This window comes from Ischnura elegans, chromosome 7, assembly GCF_921293095.1.
Source record: "Ischnura elegans chromosome 7, ioIscEleg1.1, whole genome shotgun sequence".
Lineage (NCBI taxonomy): Eukaryota > Metazoa > Arthropoda > Insecta > Odonata > Coenagrionidae > Ischnura > Ischnura elegans.
The window spans coordinates 87,101,570-87,116,481 of NC_060252.1; the positions used below are offsets into that span (position 1 = coordinate 87,101,570).

At 36.0% G+C, this 14,912-nt stretch overlaps 1 protein-coding gene across 1 annotated transcript in view; it reads left to right on the top strand.

The window, feature by feature from the left end:
- LOC124162711 (carbonic anhydrase-related protein 10-like) overlaps positions 1-14,912 on the top strand; it is a 114,104-nt gene that overhangs the window by 95,096 nt on the left and 4,096 nt on the right. The window contains exons 5-7 of the mRNA XM_046539321.1: positions 2,945-3,040; positions 10,468-10,534; positions 14,462-14,616. Of these exons, the coding sequence (XP_046395277.1) occupies positions 2,945-3,040; positions 10,468-10,534; positions 14,462-14,616 (318 nt within the window). The remainder of the gene's footprint in view (positions 1-2,944; positions 3,041-10,467; positions 10,535-14,461; positions 14,617-14,912) is intronic.

Here is a 14,912-nt window from a genome sequence, read left to right on the forward strand (position 1 = left end):
AATCAACAAGAGATCTCAAGAACTAATGCAAAAGTTTCATCAAGAGCCGTAAAAAGTATTGTTATGGATTCTCTTTAAACTAATCATCTCGCCAAAGTCCCTTGTCTTATGACTTGAAATTGATGTCTTAACACACTGTATTATTATGCAGTTGCTCACTTTCTCTTTTATTTAAAATCTTTTCATCTCTCAATTCAATTTGTTAACTTTTTCCTTCTATTTTAAATAGTTTTGTAGCAAACGATTGTTTATTCAATTGTTTATTGGAACATAGAGACGGTAGAAGTTACGTGCGGTGTCGAAAATTCCACGTAGCAATGTACAATTTTCAGAAAAATTCGTAGAAGGAATGGTAAATCGCAGGCTTATGTTCAAGATAAACAAAAAAAATACAAATACTTAACGCTTTAAAAACATACTTTATTGCACGCGCTGTGGTTGCAGCGCCTCCATTGGATTTAAATGGCCTTTTTTAGAACTCCTTATTTAATTTTAATTTCTGAATATTACTCGAGGTACTCTTCCAATCGTGGTAAAAGTGTAATAACATTGCTTTGTCATCCAGTTCTGTGCTACCCTGGAAATTTCAGCGCGCTAGTTAATCAAGAAGTGGTTGAGTTACTGTGATTGCAGCGCTTCCAATGGATTTAATTGGCCTTTTTTAGAGCTCCATATTTAATTTTTATCTCTGAATATTACTCGAGGTACTCTTCCAATCGTGGTAAAAGTGTAAGAACATTGCATTGTCATCAAGTTCTGTGCCACCCTGGAAATTTCAGCTCTCTCGTTAATCAGGAATCGGTCGAAATTTGAGTTGCAAGAAGTTGTCATAAAGGACAAAAAAGAAAGCGAGCGTAATGAAACGTGGTAAAATGGGGATAAACGCGTAATAAAATAAACGCGAGACTCAAACAATAGGATAACAAACATGTAAGGGGGAGCAGCATAGGTCGGGGGAGGGTCGACGGATCGGTCGATCGCGAAAACTTACCTAGAGCCACTTGGGGTGGGAAGAGCGACAGCCACGCAGGAGAGCGATATTCCATTTGCATAGGGCGTGGACGGAGAGAAGGGCGATGCGTGGCGGAAGTTCGGGATGCGTGTGTATGTGTAGGTGGGAGTACATGAGAGAAGGGACAGACACGGAAACTCTAAAGGGCGAATCGTCCGCTCCGGTTCAAGTGGAAAGTGACAGGAAGGCATCCGAGTTAAATTTTAAAGCTGAGACCTCGAAGGAGGTGGAAGAGAAGGGGTCAGGAGGTCGAGGAGGAAAAAGGGACAAGAGATTCAAATTAGACCGCAAATTTTCCTCTTGTTGCCCGGATTAGTTTCCCGCAAAGAGGAAAAGAATGGATTCAGATCCCGGCAAAACATTTGAAAGATAACTCCCACTGAGGATTTATTTCCTTTAGAAATTGTCCTCCAAACAAAATTGTCCAGCTGCAGTAAGGCCACTCAAAATATAAATCTGGAAATTCCTGAATGTTCCAGACTTTCCAGGCTATAATGGAAATTATACATTTTATTTTACGACAAGTTGTTTTTTTTGGAATATTCATCTCTACGAGACATGAACATTTTATCAAGAATAAAAATATAGCCTTCGAAACATAATACATTCACGATATGAATGAAGATGAAGAGGCACATCTTGAATGACACATTGGGAAGATCCCAATCTCAGATATCAAAGATACAACAATGAGCAAGTGAATGAGGAAGAAATATCACTAGTCCCTCACAGTTACTTTGATTTTGATTAGCTTTTTCGTATTTATTCCCGGCATTACATGATTTTCCAAACAAAACATAACCTCATGATCTTCTTTGGCTTTCCCGTTTTTTTCTTCGGAAGATTAGACATCCTAATTTCCCTATTTTCCTTAAAGATTAACTAAAATCTGAGATGTATAATCTTAGGTTTTCCCGGCGTATCAGTTGGTGAAAAGTTTCTCGGGTTTTCCACCGGTTGATGTCGTCTATGTCTCCCGACGTTTCGATCCGCGACTTGCTGATCATCCTCATGGGATCTTCCGAATGAAGAAGGAAGATCTTCTTCGGAAAATCCCCTGAGGATGATCAGCAAGTCGCGGATCGAAACGTCGGGAGATATAGACAACATCAACCGGTGGAAAACCCGAGAAACTTTTCTAAAATCTGAAACTTTGAAAGAAACCAAACATTAATAACTCCGTTAAAGTATGTTTAATTTAATTTAAAATTTGTTTAAGAATATGTAAAAGCTTTCAAATCAACAATATTTTTATCCACGTTTTGTTAGAGGTGAAAATGAAAATTGAACGAATGGTCTTCGAAAAGACATTAATAATGTATCTCTTAAAGCCGGTATGCAAATAAATGCCAATGAAACTTATAAATAGTTGATTAAAGGAGAAGTATTCCCGGCTAAAAGTAAGGCCAAGACCAAAACAAGTCGTAAAAATTATATTTACACGGAATAAATTGGTGTTGAGCTTACAATAAGATGCATAAATATATATGAATGTTAATGGGAAATAATGGATGAATTTATTTTGTAGTCATCGCGACAGTAATAGCAAATCTAATGCTAATCTTAATGCTGTTTGGTGGGCAATTCATATACAGCTCTCCGATTGGAAAATGCTACGCTTGATCATCCCGGTGCCTTACGCCAAGAGCAGGCTAATGCCAGCACCGAGTTTCTCCCCACGTTCCTTCCTTACCATTGGCACAATTAACCTATGCTAGTGATAGTCTACCAGACCAGTTATAATGAGAAAATTACTTAACCTAAGCACAAAATTTTACCCCTGAAATAAATTGCGAATCAATAAAGTGACTAATATCAATAAATACTACATGGTACCTGAGAAAACAAAGTATTTGTATTATGCTTTTAAGATGGTTTATACAGCTACTTCACATATGAGATTTACTGACATGATTTTTTTTTCTTTTTCAGATACAAATTTACGGATTCAACTCTCAACTATACCGAAACTTCTCCGAATCCCTCCACAAAGCTCAAGGAATAGTTGGGATATCGTTATTGCTCCAGGTAAGGTGTACTTATCTTCATAGTTGTTAAATAATGTACCATATTTACAAGGATTTTTTCCTTGAAATTGTTTGAAGATATAAGATATGTAAATAAAGTAAATCATTGCGCTAAACTACTTTTTCTAATTAAATAAGGGTATAAACTAAAAAATGGCGTATATTTCAATTACAGAATTAAAAGTAACTATAGGTATGTTTATTTTTAAGAATAAAATATACTTTTAATAAAATGCTGCAATGCATGATGTGGAAACTTAATGTGATAATTTGTTTCACTTCGACAAGCATCACTGAAAATATTTCAACATTATACTTGGTAAAAATTAATTGTCAACAAAAATAAAATATTTTTCAATGAGGTAGTTCACAACATTCCTCTTAATACTTTGGCGCAGGATGCAAATTGCTGTGCTTTACAATATTATCATGGTCAAAGGAGACATGACGAAAGGCGTCGCATCGTGCCTACATAAATTAAGCGAATAATTGTGCAATCAAATAATAAGAATTTCCACCATATCGCGCTGTAAAGCATATGTATGAAAATAAAAGGGATCACAAGGCAAATACCTTATTAAAAAATAAAAATGATCAATCACACGCCATACTCGCTCAATACAATTAGGTGTATAAATTGATAACTTAAGCTTTTCGAAGAGAACCAATATCGCTTAGTTGATGATTTACCCATCGATTTTTCTGGTTTATAGGGAGAAATATTATGTTCTTTCTATAATTTTATTCCATGCTGCAAGAAAACTCATCACTCTGAAGAAAGCCCTCTTCGCCTGCGCTATTCTACTGACTATTTCTGTCTTGCTTCCCGTAAAAATAAACTTTTTTTTTTCTTTATAAATAGTCATTCTGAATATGAACTAATGATTGCTGTTTTCGTTCTTTTTGGATTCCCACTGGTGACAGAATCTTAAGCAAGAACACGCAGGGAAAAGGATATACTCTTGCCTCACATAGGCCAACAACTACAACTTGCGTGCGGCCGCAATCTTGGGTGTCAAACAGGGAAACATCGCGTGGTAGACCTCCAGATGCTTCCCATGTAGGTCGAATGCGACGCTGTAGATTAAGAAGGGGGCTCAAGGAAAATACAGTGAAGGTAAAAAGGCTCTTTCTTTGGGGATACAGTCAGTAAATCACGGGAACGAAATTTCAAAACAGCATTCGTCCTCATTTTAAGAATGGGCACGCTTTTCGCCAGAATTAAGAACATGTATAGGCCACATTAGAGCTTCAGACATGAGCTCTAAGACTAATGCAAGCTCAATAAAGAATAGAAAAAGCATTTATCATTAGTGATGCTGCACAAATAAATTATAAATGGAAGGGCCACATGATAGTCCTTATGAAATGACGGAATAAAAAGTCCTTAGTAAAGAAACGTGAGCAGAACGTTATTTTATGTACATGTTGAAATTCAAAGTAGGCTCCATTTTTTAATCACATGCATGAAACCTATAACTGGATATACCGAAAAAATGACTTTACCGAAGGGGGTTAAATTTCCAATTTGAAATTTTATTTGGGTTTTGTACAATGCTAAAGGCGATAGCAGTGCTCCAGGGGTCTAGCGGTTTTATAATCCCTCATCCCCCGAGTTTTAAAGTTTCAAGCTAGCCATGCGCATTGTGACGAAAAACTCTGTTTCAAAGTTTATAAATTATTTATTTTTCTTTGCGAAAAAAAGTTTTTTCGTCAGAGTTAAGTTAAAAACTTCTAAATACAAAAGACGAACCACGAATCCGCTGTCAGGGATTATTTAATTTTTTTACGATACAATTCTCATTAATACGGTTTTTTGCCAATTTTCTATCATCTCCTCATCATTTCATTATACGAGCTTAAATACTAGGAACACATACATCTAAAAAGTGCTCATATTAACGTTATGTACTGGTGGATGTATCAGTCGTTAATAATGGGCAGAACTCAACGCAGACAGGTTTATCCCTTTTTCAGTACGTTAACGGCGAATGCATAGCGTATGAGTGGCCCTAACGAAGGATATAGAGTTAATTATATAGCGCTAGCAGCGGGGATTTTTCTGGAATATATGACTGACATTTTCTGTGGTTCTCTGGTGTTCTCAGAAGCAGAGGCCGACAATCAAGTTCCCAGAGAGAAACATACTCCATATGTAGCATCTGATGAATTGTTTCTTTACTCCTATACTTGTCTTCTCAATTGTAATAATACACTTCTGTTAGAAGAAAGCCCTCTTCACCTGCTATAATGGAATGGCTATTTCCCTCTTGCATCCCATGAAATTAAAAACTTTTTTTCTATTTGTAAAAGATTATTCTGTGGATCAACTAATGATTGCTATTTGCGCTCTTTTTGGATTCCTATGTAAGTGAGTCAGGATAGTCTTTTTTCATTAATACATGCATCCAAAGCACATTCATAGTGTTCATACATAATCGAGTCAGGTCATAAAGTTTCAGCGTTAGGAGTAACCTCTGTTGAGAGGCGAGCAAAGGGTCTCACTGTGAATACGTGCGACTACACCTCTCCCGTTCCCTCAGGCAACCAGTCGAGCCCATCAGCATGGCGGGGGACAAGCCCGGAAGAGTCGAACGACAGGGTATTGTCGCGACGGAGGAAATGAGAGTTCGATAAGGAAGATCGATCCAATGAGCGATTGCTCCGCTATTGAATTGAACACCAGCGGGTTTTCCACGGCAATATCACTACCAATGACCGAAGACAGGAAAACCGGTTTTATATCGGAAATAGAAACAAAGATGGTTTATCTAACGAAAATAATCGTTTTTAGTGGTTAATATTATAAGGTTTGAAAAGCTACAGAGTTAGACGTTAGAAAATAGGCTCAAAACTAAACAAAGGTATTTAAAAACCTATTTAAGAAAACTATAGAAATGCACATACAGGTCGATTTATGAGTGGTGTGAGGTGAAAAATCATGATATCTGGTGAAGAATCTGAGCTTTTCCCGGTGAATAGCGTGGATGAAAGCTTCTCGGGTTTCCAACCGGGTCAGGGTCTGCATGGTGTAGGCCGACGTTTCGTTGGGAGACTTTCCCAACGAAACGTCGGCCTACACCATGCAGACCCTGACCCGGTTGGAAACCCGAGAAGATTTCATCCATGATATCTGGTTGTTCCGAGAGAATAAATTGATGAATTACACCGCAATACACATAAAATTACCTTCGATGTTAAGCAAGAAATTACAGTAATAAATGTATCAAGATAATGATCAAAATTAACGGTTGGGTATGTATTTCAATCTCCTGTCTTTATATGCTACCATAGAAAGAATTTTTATTCTTCTTCTTGACGTGTCCAAAGTTGTGCTAAGTCAGTCAAGCAGCATGGGCGAAAGTATAGATGGCTATCTTCGTTCAATTTGTATGAATTTAGCCTTAGACTTATTTTGTAAGCTGTTTCTATTTAAATGAACAGTACAGAATTATGTGCCGTAAATTACTTCATGATCTTCAGGAGTTTATTTCGTTTATTTCGTATTCAGAAAAAATTCCACATTACGCTTATGCCTTAAAACGTCAATAGGATGTCTAAATCACAGACTATCCAAATCTATCTCATTAAAAAAGCATAAAATTAGTAAAAGGTCTAATATGTCTAATAGCAGCCAATTTTTGCTTTCTCCTGTCTAAGTTAGGTATGGATACTTCTGTAAATTTATGAGAAATAAGTTGAAAATTTTGCAATGCAACCATGAATTCCAAACATTGAATTTAACTACATTCTTCTCGTTGTCACATCTATCTACTCTATCTATCTATCGTGTCTATTTAAAATACAACTAGAATTATTCTATAAAAATATCGTCAAGTGTATTTATATGATAGCGAATAAGTTTGTCAAGCGTTATGTCAAGTAAAATTAATTGATGTACAAAATAACATCATCAGCAGAGCTAAACTGGAGAGTTTGCAAGGTTTAATTTTATCAAAATGAACCATCAGTGATAGTTTCGAAAATGCAGTTCATAATACAGAATTGCTGTCATTATATTATCATTCCTTTACAAACGCTTTCCCTCGTTAAACGTAGGTCCCCGCTCTCATGTATATACCAATTTACAAGGTGAACCGGATCTATGCCCGTTGACTTCATTCAAACCGAACCTCGTTATAAAAATGGGCTGAAGGTTTTTTTTCCATGGGTATCACTCATAGCTTGGAGGAAATAGACGAACCTTTTTTCAATCATCCAATGGCTTCTCCCAGCATTCAAAAAGTTCTTAGGAAAAGCTCATGGGCCTATCCACCAAACCCTCAAAAGGCAATACAAATTACATAGCTGCGTTCTTCATATCCGCATGCAAGTATATTGAACTCGGAGAGTTCTCAACGCAAGTTATGGGGGGCATAAAAAATTCAAATGGAAAAAGAGATCGCCTATGTTAGATTGAGATGTTTACAAAATTTCTTCAACGTCCCTGAGGTTTCATTGAAGGAATAATCCTGAGTTCTGAAGTGATAGAGTAGAAATTCCATGCGGATATTCTTAAGGCACATTACTGATCGAGGATAATTTTAGTACCTTGTCTTGAGGTGAAAAGTCTGCTTTTTTACCCGAAACGAATCTTTCCAATTCATATTTTTCCCTAACAACCTTAGCCAATCTTGATAAAAAATATTGGGAATTCCTATTCTACGCTAGTAAAAATTACAGCAATATTCCATTACAAGGACCATGATATACGAGATTACAATTTAATTCATTAATACATTTTAAACCATTTCATTAGTAAATTAATGGATAGAAGTGTGGAGAATGTTTTCGTTGTGTTCAATTGCGGCAGTAACACAGGAGGTAAACATTACATCGTAGACAATTACAAATTAAATTTATAACGTTGATAAATTAATGTACACCTTTAAATACGTAATAAGGCTGAAGAGCTGAAGACATCAGCCCAAACCTAAAGCATATTTAGAACACCCACACTTAAAGACCAATGATCAATTTATTAAGATATTCTTTATGCTGTAGTTATAAAAGGCAATCCGTACGTTAAAACTACCAATAAATCCCCTCACCTATTCCAGATAATGAGATAACACGCAAGAAAAAAATCAGTACGTATTCCATTTCCTCACTTCCATACATATATCTTCAATGGTTCACGAAGTGGAATTTCTAACGCATAGCTAAACTAAAAAAAATCGAAAATTTGTAAACACTACGCAGGTTTATTTGGTAAACCTCGACCGGTTTCAACACTCACATGCCACCCCCAGCAAGCAATAAAACTTGCTCTTAATGACGTGAATGTTAATATACTTGAGTTTGTGAGTTGAAGGGTGGTGGAGAAGAGGAATAGAGGATAGAAGGTTGTAGAGGAAGTGAATGGCTGTTATAGCACGGAGGTCAAAGGTGAATCTACGGGCTGGGGGGGAACATGGCCAAATATTTCCTGGAAGGAGACGCGGAGGTTAGAAAGGAGAATGATATTAGGGTACCTGATGTTCTAACACTTAGTTGTCGAGCAGCTTAGCACCTGTCATAATTCCAAAATGTTCAATAAAATCCACCCTAACACCGCTTTCGACGACTTGTGAAAGATCCACTTAATGACAAAGCTCGCAAGATTTTTCATGGCATAAAGAAAACTAGGAACCTTGTTTCCGTAGATGCAGAAGTTGTGGCAGGCCGGTCAACTTGACAGTGGAAAATATTGGCACCCGTTCCATTTCCTTATTTCCGTCCATTTATTGTTTCCTGTACACCTTTGGATGCCATGCAATATGTCAATACAGATGCAGTTTAGGATACGGGTATGCTTAGCAAAGGTAGATATCCTGTGCCGCGGACGTCGGCGAGGGCCCCACGCTACTGCCGTCGACCATTGATTTGCTGCGACTAAAGAGATTATGCCCCTGCGTCACCGATATATTTATAATAACAATAAAGTCGCATAGTTTATTTTACAGAAGGATATCTTTTTCCTGAGAAAGATTTATTATAAACGTGACTATACCCGATTAATTAAAGAATAAACCACCCTAAGTCGTAAAAATGGTTTATGGAAGGGATATTTAAAAAAATGCTTTTTACTAATGAAACTTTATTGTCGACTAGTTTCGATCCACTATCATCATGGCGACTAGTGATGGACTAGCCATGATCTTGATACAGTGTACCAAAACCAATCGTTAACTCAACTTACGACCGAATAAGGCCCCGTTCGACGACGAATCGACTAGTTCAGTTACACTCAACCCTGAAACAGTGCCTCTCTTATTAAATATCCTCAGAACGCTTTTACTAGTTACACATTTGAGCGACGTAAATTTAAGAGCGAACGACCAAGCAGCTGCTGAGTCGGCCGAATCCGTTCACACTCATCTATTGACCATGGACTGGAGGCAATTGAGCGGGTGAGCATAGCAACCACGAATATTACAATGGAGGATCCTCAAGTTGACCTCACAATGCGCCGTCACCCACCGCGCAATATAAATGGGTTTACAAGAGTCGCTACTCGCATCGCTGACGAACAAATTGATACGAGTTACACGGAGAAATAAGATATATTACTGGGTGTGTTAACCGAAATTTATAAACATGATGTAGAAATCTAAAAACTTTATGACTTTTCCATGCTATTACTTGCAATTACAAACTTTATAATGCAGAATAATGGAAAAAATTGGATCGCATTGCACTCATCACAGCGCCGAGGACATTTTTGGAAACCGGTTAAAATGCTACCGAAGTGGCAACAGAAATCGGCCTTCTGTACGGTGGAATTGGGCCTCCTCTATGCCGTTCCCTTGATAGCAACACTGAAGTTAACTTGAGGATTGAAGGTATAAATTTAATTCAACCGCAAGCCAAGTAAATGTTGGTGATTTTGGGAGGCGCTTAGCAGAGCTACAGTCCAGCTGGCCGCGGCTTTAAGTCGTCCGTCTAAACGTCGGCGTCATTAGAAGACAAAAACCGATGTAGAGAAGCAATCTTATATTCAACTCAACGGGTAAATCATGAAATTAAAAAATTAATGCATCATGAATTTTTTTTTAAAATCCCTGTTATGCACGTTAACACTCGAAATTAGCTTTTCATTCAAATCATTGAGTGTTACTTGAGGATTTTTTCTCGTGTTAACGAATTTTAATACAAGGGTAGACCTTTAATTTTATATAATAAAATTAATTTTTTGGTCAGATCACACATGGCAATATTAATATTCAATAAGTTTCTTTTGCAACATAACCACTAATAATATATCATGTGATAAAGCTTTTCTCGGGATTTCCACCGGGTTTAAAAAGTCTATTTAATAAAATATCATGCTAGCTTGAAAAATACCGACTATAACCTAAAATGCCCCTTGCGTATTATTGTTATATATTTACACTATGTGTTTAGCATAAACTGGCATTACCCTAATTTTTAATTTTTCCATTGCAGCTGGGAGACCTATCCAACCCTGAGCTCCGGCTTCTAACAGACGAACTGGAAAGGATTCGTTATGGAGGTATGAAATAAGACTTTTTTCGGATCATGAGTGTATCAAAATTGATTCTTGTATATTAGAGATCAATAGTCTTGAACAAAGCTTCACCGATCAACAAGAAACTTGGCGCATTAACATATTTTTCCCAAGAAAACGTTTTATCACCATCATCATTAATCAACAATTCTATGATTGTTTTGACGCAGCTCTCCATTTCTCTCTCCTAACCGCCTTTGCATAGCTACACATTTCTTCTCTTCTACATCCTTTATAACCTTTCCTATGTAACTCATTCGGGGCCGTCCTTCGCACTTTTTTCTTCCACCTGTCCTTCAACGATTGTCTTCATCAGGCCATCGTTCCTCAAAATGTGGCCAACTAAGTTGTCCCGTCTTCTGTTTAAGGTTTTTAGGAGGTTTTTCTTTTCTCCCACTCTTCTTAGCACTTCCTCGTTACTTACACGGTCAATCCATTGTATCTTCATCATTCTTCGGTTTCACCACATTTCGAATGCTTCCACTCTTGTCTTCTCTGCTGCTGTCAACGTCCAAAATGTTTCATAACATCTAATTATTATCTTCCCTGCTTAGTGTTTCATATATTAAAATTTGGAATCAGTTGAGCGGTATCACATTTTGTGAGGTACTGTGAAGTACTTCCACTCAATGCGGAGGATGATCGAAAAGAGATCGGTATTTTGTCATTAATGAATATATATGAATGAAGTTCCCGTTTCTTTGGATGATTTTTTTACGCTTCATATTATTCAGGAAATTCAGTTAGTAGCTGAAAATATCCTTAAATATCCCTGAAATCAACAATATTAGATTTTATTAGCAACCAGTCATAAACAAGAACCGCAGGCAAAAAGAACAAAAATGATGATTTTATTTTGCAAGTGATGAGGGAATGGTGATACGAAAGCTCACTCTAATTAACCCCTGTTCCTTGATTTTCACTAGAATGTGCTTAGATGTTCTTTATCTCCCTTCATCAGTAATTTGCCTTTGTACACTACCCGCACTTACAGGAGATGCTCACTTCTTCCTCTGTTAGGTGTAAAAATGAATTATGCTGCATAACAGTTACTGTATAAGCAAAGATTTGTCAAGAAAATATCGGCACAAAATTTAAATAATATGGGTTTATAAAATATAATAGGAGTATGGGCTTTTGAAAAACAAGGAAAAACGTGGTAATAATGAGACTTCATACCACTATTTTGACATTATGGATACTGAGGTTAGAAATATGGGCGATAGTCAATGATTAACATCATGCAGCCCAAAAATAATAGGCACTACCTATGATAAATTATAATCCTGAAAAACAAAATTTTTTGGCTTAATTTTAACTGGCATTCGAAAACATGGTTAAGCAATAAAGGATAATCTACAAAAGATGGTCCCGAACAATTTTATTGGGATGATGAGCCAGATGAAGAGGCAAATTTCGCAAGGAAATAAATTATTCTAACGAAGGGTAGTTCCTATTCTTTTATTCCAGTGATACAGCAGTGAATAAAAAAATATCTTTCTTACTCTTTCCTGAGATGAATGGGGTTTTCCGCAAAAAAGTTATAACTCCAACCATTTAAAGCAAAAATTCCGTTAACTTGACATTAAATTCTAAAATTGTTGCTTGGTAAATCACAACGGAACGATGAAAATTTGAAGTGGAAAAATCGGAATATGATTTATGCAACTGGATGTTACTCGACAGATGTTTAGCATCATATTTGATTGTTAATTTAACATCAATGTGCGTAAGAGAAAAGTGAAACAGTTTGCCCTAATTAGTAAAATGGTAATTACTACAACTAAAAGGTCGTGCCCCAAGTGGAATAATAGAGGCACCCGGTTCTGATCACAGAAATGACAAATATTTACTTCATTAGTATCATCAAACTGTACTAGTCCGAATTAATTAACTCGACTATAACAAAAGTATCAGTTTTAAATCTAGTTTCAGAATAATTTGATTGCTGAACACCATTTAAATTAGTAATTTGGTTAATTGAATTTTGCTTTTGAAATGATTACTTAAAAACATAAATTTACAGTAAAATAATGATAGTTTTTTCAATCTTAATCCTCTTGAAGCAATTTTGAAAACATAGACTAATACCGATGGTCTCCCTTATGAGCGGTCACATCTCATGTATATGTACTTAGTCATTGAAGCACGCTGTAATATGTAAATGAATTAAACATAAAGGTTGATATCGGTAAATTCAATCTTTCGTAAAGCCACATCGATTCCATCCAAAAGTATCTCACCCAGCAAGTCTAATGAGTTATACATAACCATATTAATAACATTATATATTAATACATTTATATATAACCATATTAATCACCATCATCATCATCATTGGTCAACAATCCTGGGATTGGTTTGACGCAGCTCTCCACTCTATTCTCCTTTCAGCTAATCTTTTCACACCTACGTATTTCTTCTCTTTCACATCTCTCTTTACTTGTTCCATATATTTTGTTCGAGGTCTTCCTTTTCCATTCTTACCTTCCACTTGTCCTTCGACGATTGTCTTCATCAGGCCATCATGTCTCAGGATGTGGCCTATAAGGTTGTTCCGTCTTCTTATTAAGGTTTTCATGAGGCTTCTCTTCTCTCCTACTCTTCTTAGGACTTCTTTGTTACTAACTCTGTCGATCCATTTGATTTTCATCATTCTTCTGTAGCACCACATTTCGAAGGCCTCTATCCTTGCTTTCTCCGCTGCGGTCATTGTCCATGCCTCACTTCCATATAGGAGCATACTCCAGATGTAGGATCTTATAAATTGTTTCTTTACTTCCATACTTAAGTTTCCTGCTGTAAGCAGGTCTCTCTTTTGGTGGAATGCTCTCTTCGCCTGGGCTATTCTGCTGATAATTTCTTTCTTACTTCTCCATATTAATAAAATTTATAATTTTTCTAATGCACAGATAATCACTTGGTATCAATTACTTTTTGGATTACAGAATAAAGGTTCTAAAACATTTGTAAACCTACGCATTACTTAATACTTATTTGCGTTTTGTAATCATGGCATGCTTCACAGTTAAAATACTGATGCAATAAATTTCACAGGGTGATTTGATTTCACAGGGTGAAATTTATTCCATCACCATTTTAATCCTATGAAATTCAACTTTTATTATAAAAACAATATAATCCACCTTTAGATATTTATTTACTTGTAACAAAATTATTGATGATTGCATTAAAAATTACGGAAGTTCATAAGTTACGGAAACCTAATTTTGGCACTGCAAGCGATCCTAAAAAAATAAAATTTCCACATATCCATATAATAGTAAAAAAAAACTATTTCATCGCATTTTTCATTTTCTTTACCATCTTTGAGCAAATTTTAGTTGAAGTGCACCCTCATTGAAAATATGAGCGTACACTGTTATTCCCTCTAGAATGGCTATTTTCGTCACATATTATACGCTACTTAAATGAGTATTTCTTAAAACTAGGCTTTGCGTGCCAATTTACAAAAAAATAAAAAAATGCTTTTGGACGCATTATTTATTGATTATCATATTTCCCTATTCACATCGAAAAATTATCAATTTCAGAAGAATTTATCCATTAAATGAAAATTGTCCTTAAGATATAATACTTTAAAGAAACTAACAGGTATCAAAGGTACATTTGTTTTTTTTAACCAAAGACACCTTTTTACAAGGTGAAATTGATTCCAATAGTATCTGCACTGCAAGCCATACCATGATTTTAGAACACTTAATAAGCATTACATGATAGATATGTTTACTGCCTTTGAAGACTTGATTACACTAAAATGCCAAAAACATGAATTATAAATGCATGGACAACCCTATAATCTTACATTGTGATCCAAACTAACAATAACACTAACTGCGTAACTAAAGTGTGTTTTATGTGTTCTTAATATATTTTGTTGCATTTTACAAGGGGCGGAGTCCGAGGTGAGGAGGTTATCTGTCAGTGGCCTTTTGCCTGATACTGATTTCTACATGACGTACGACGGTTCCTTAACCTCACCAGCTTGCCAAGAGACTGTGACATGGGTGGTGTTAAACAAACCAATATACATCACTAAGCAACAGGTTAGCACCTTTCTCCCCGAATGCCATCATTTCTTTTCCATTGCACAAGATGCACATTGCCTTTATGAGAGATTTTCAGGTTTACTCCAATTATTGAGCATGAACTTATTGTTATAGCCACATTATAATAATGACTCCAATATTTTTTTTAAATAGCACTATAAAATTCATAATCAATGACATTATCTCCTTTTGATAATATTGCAAAGGATTAATTTATAAATAAATCCTACCAATTATATTAACCTACTTTTTCCAGCACTGAATTCTTAAATATACCACTTCTCTATTTTTTC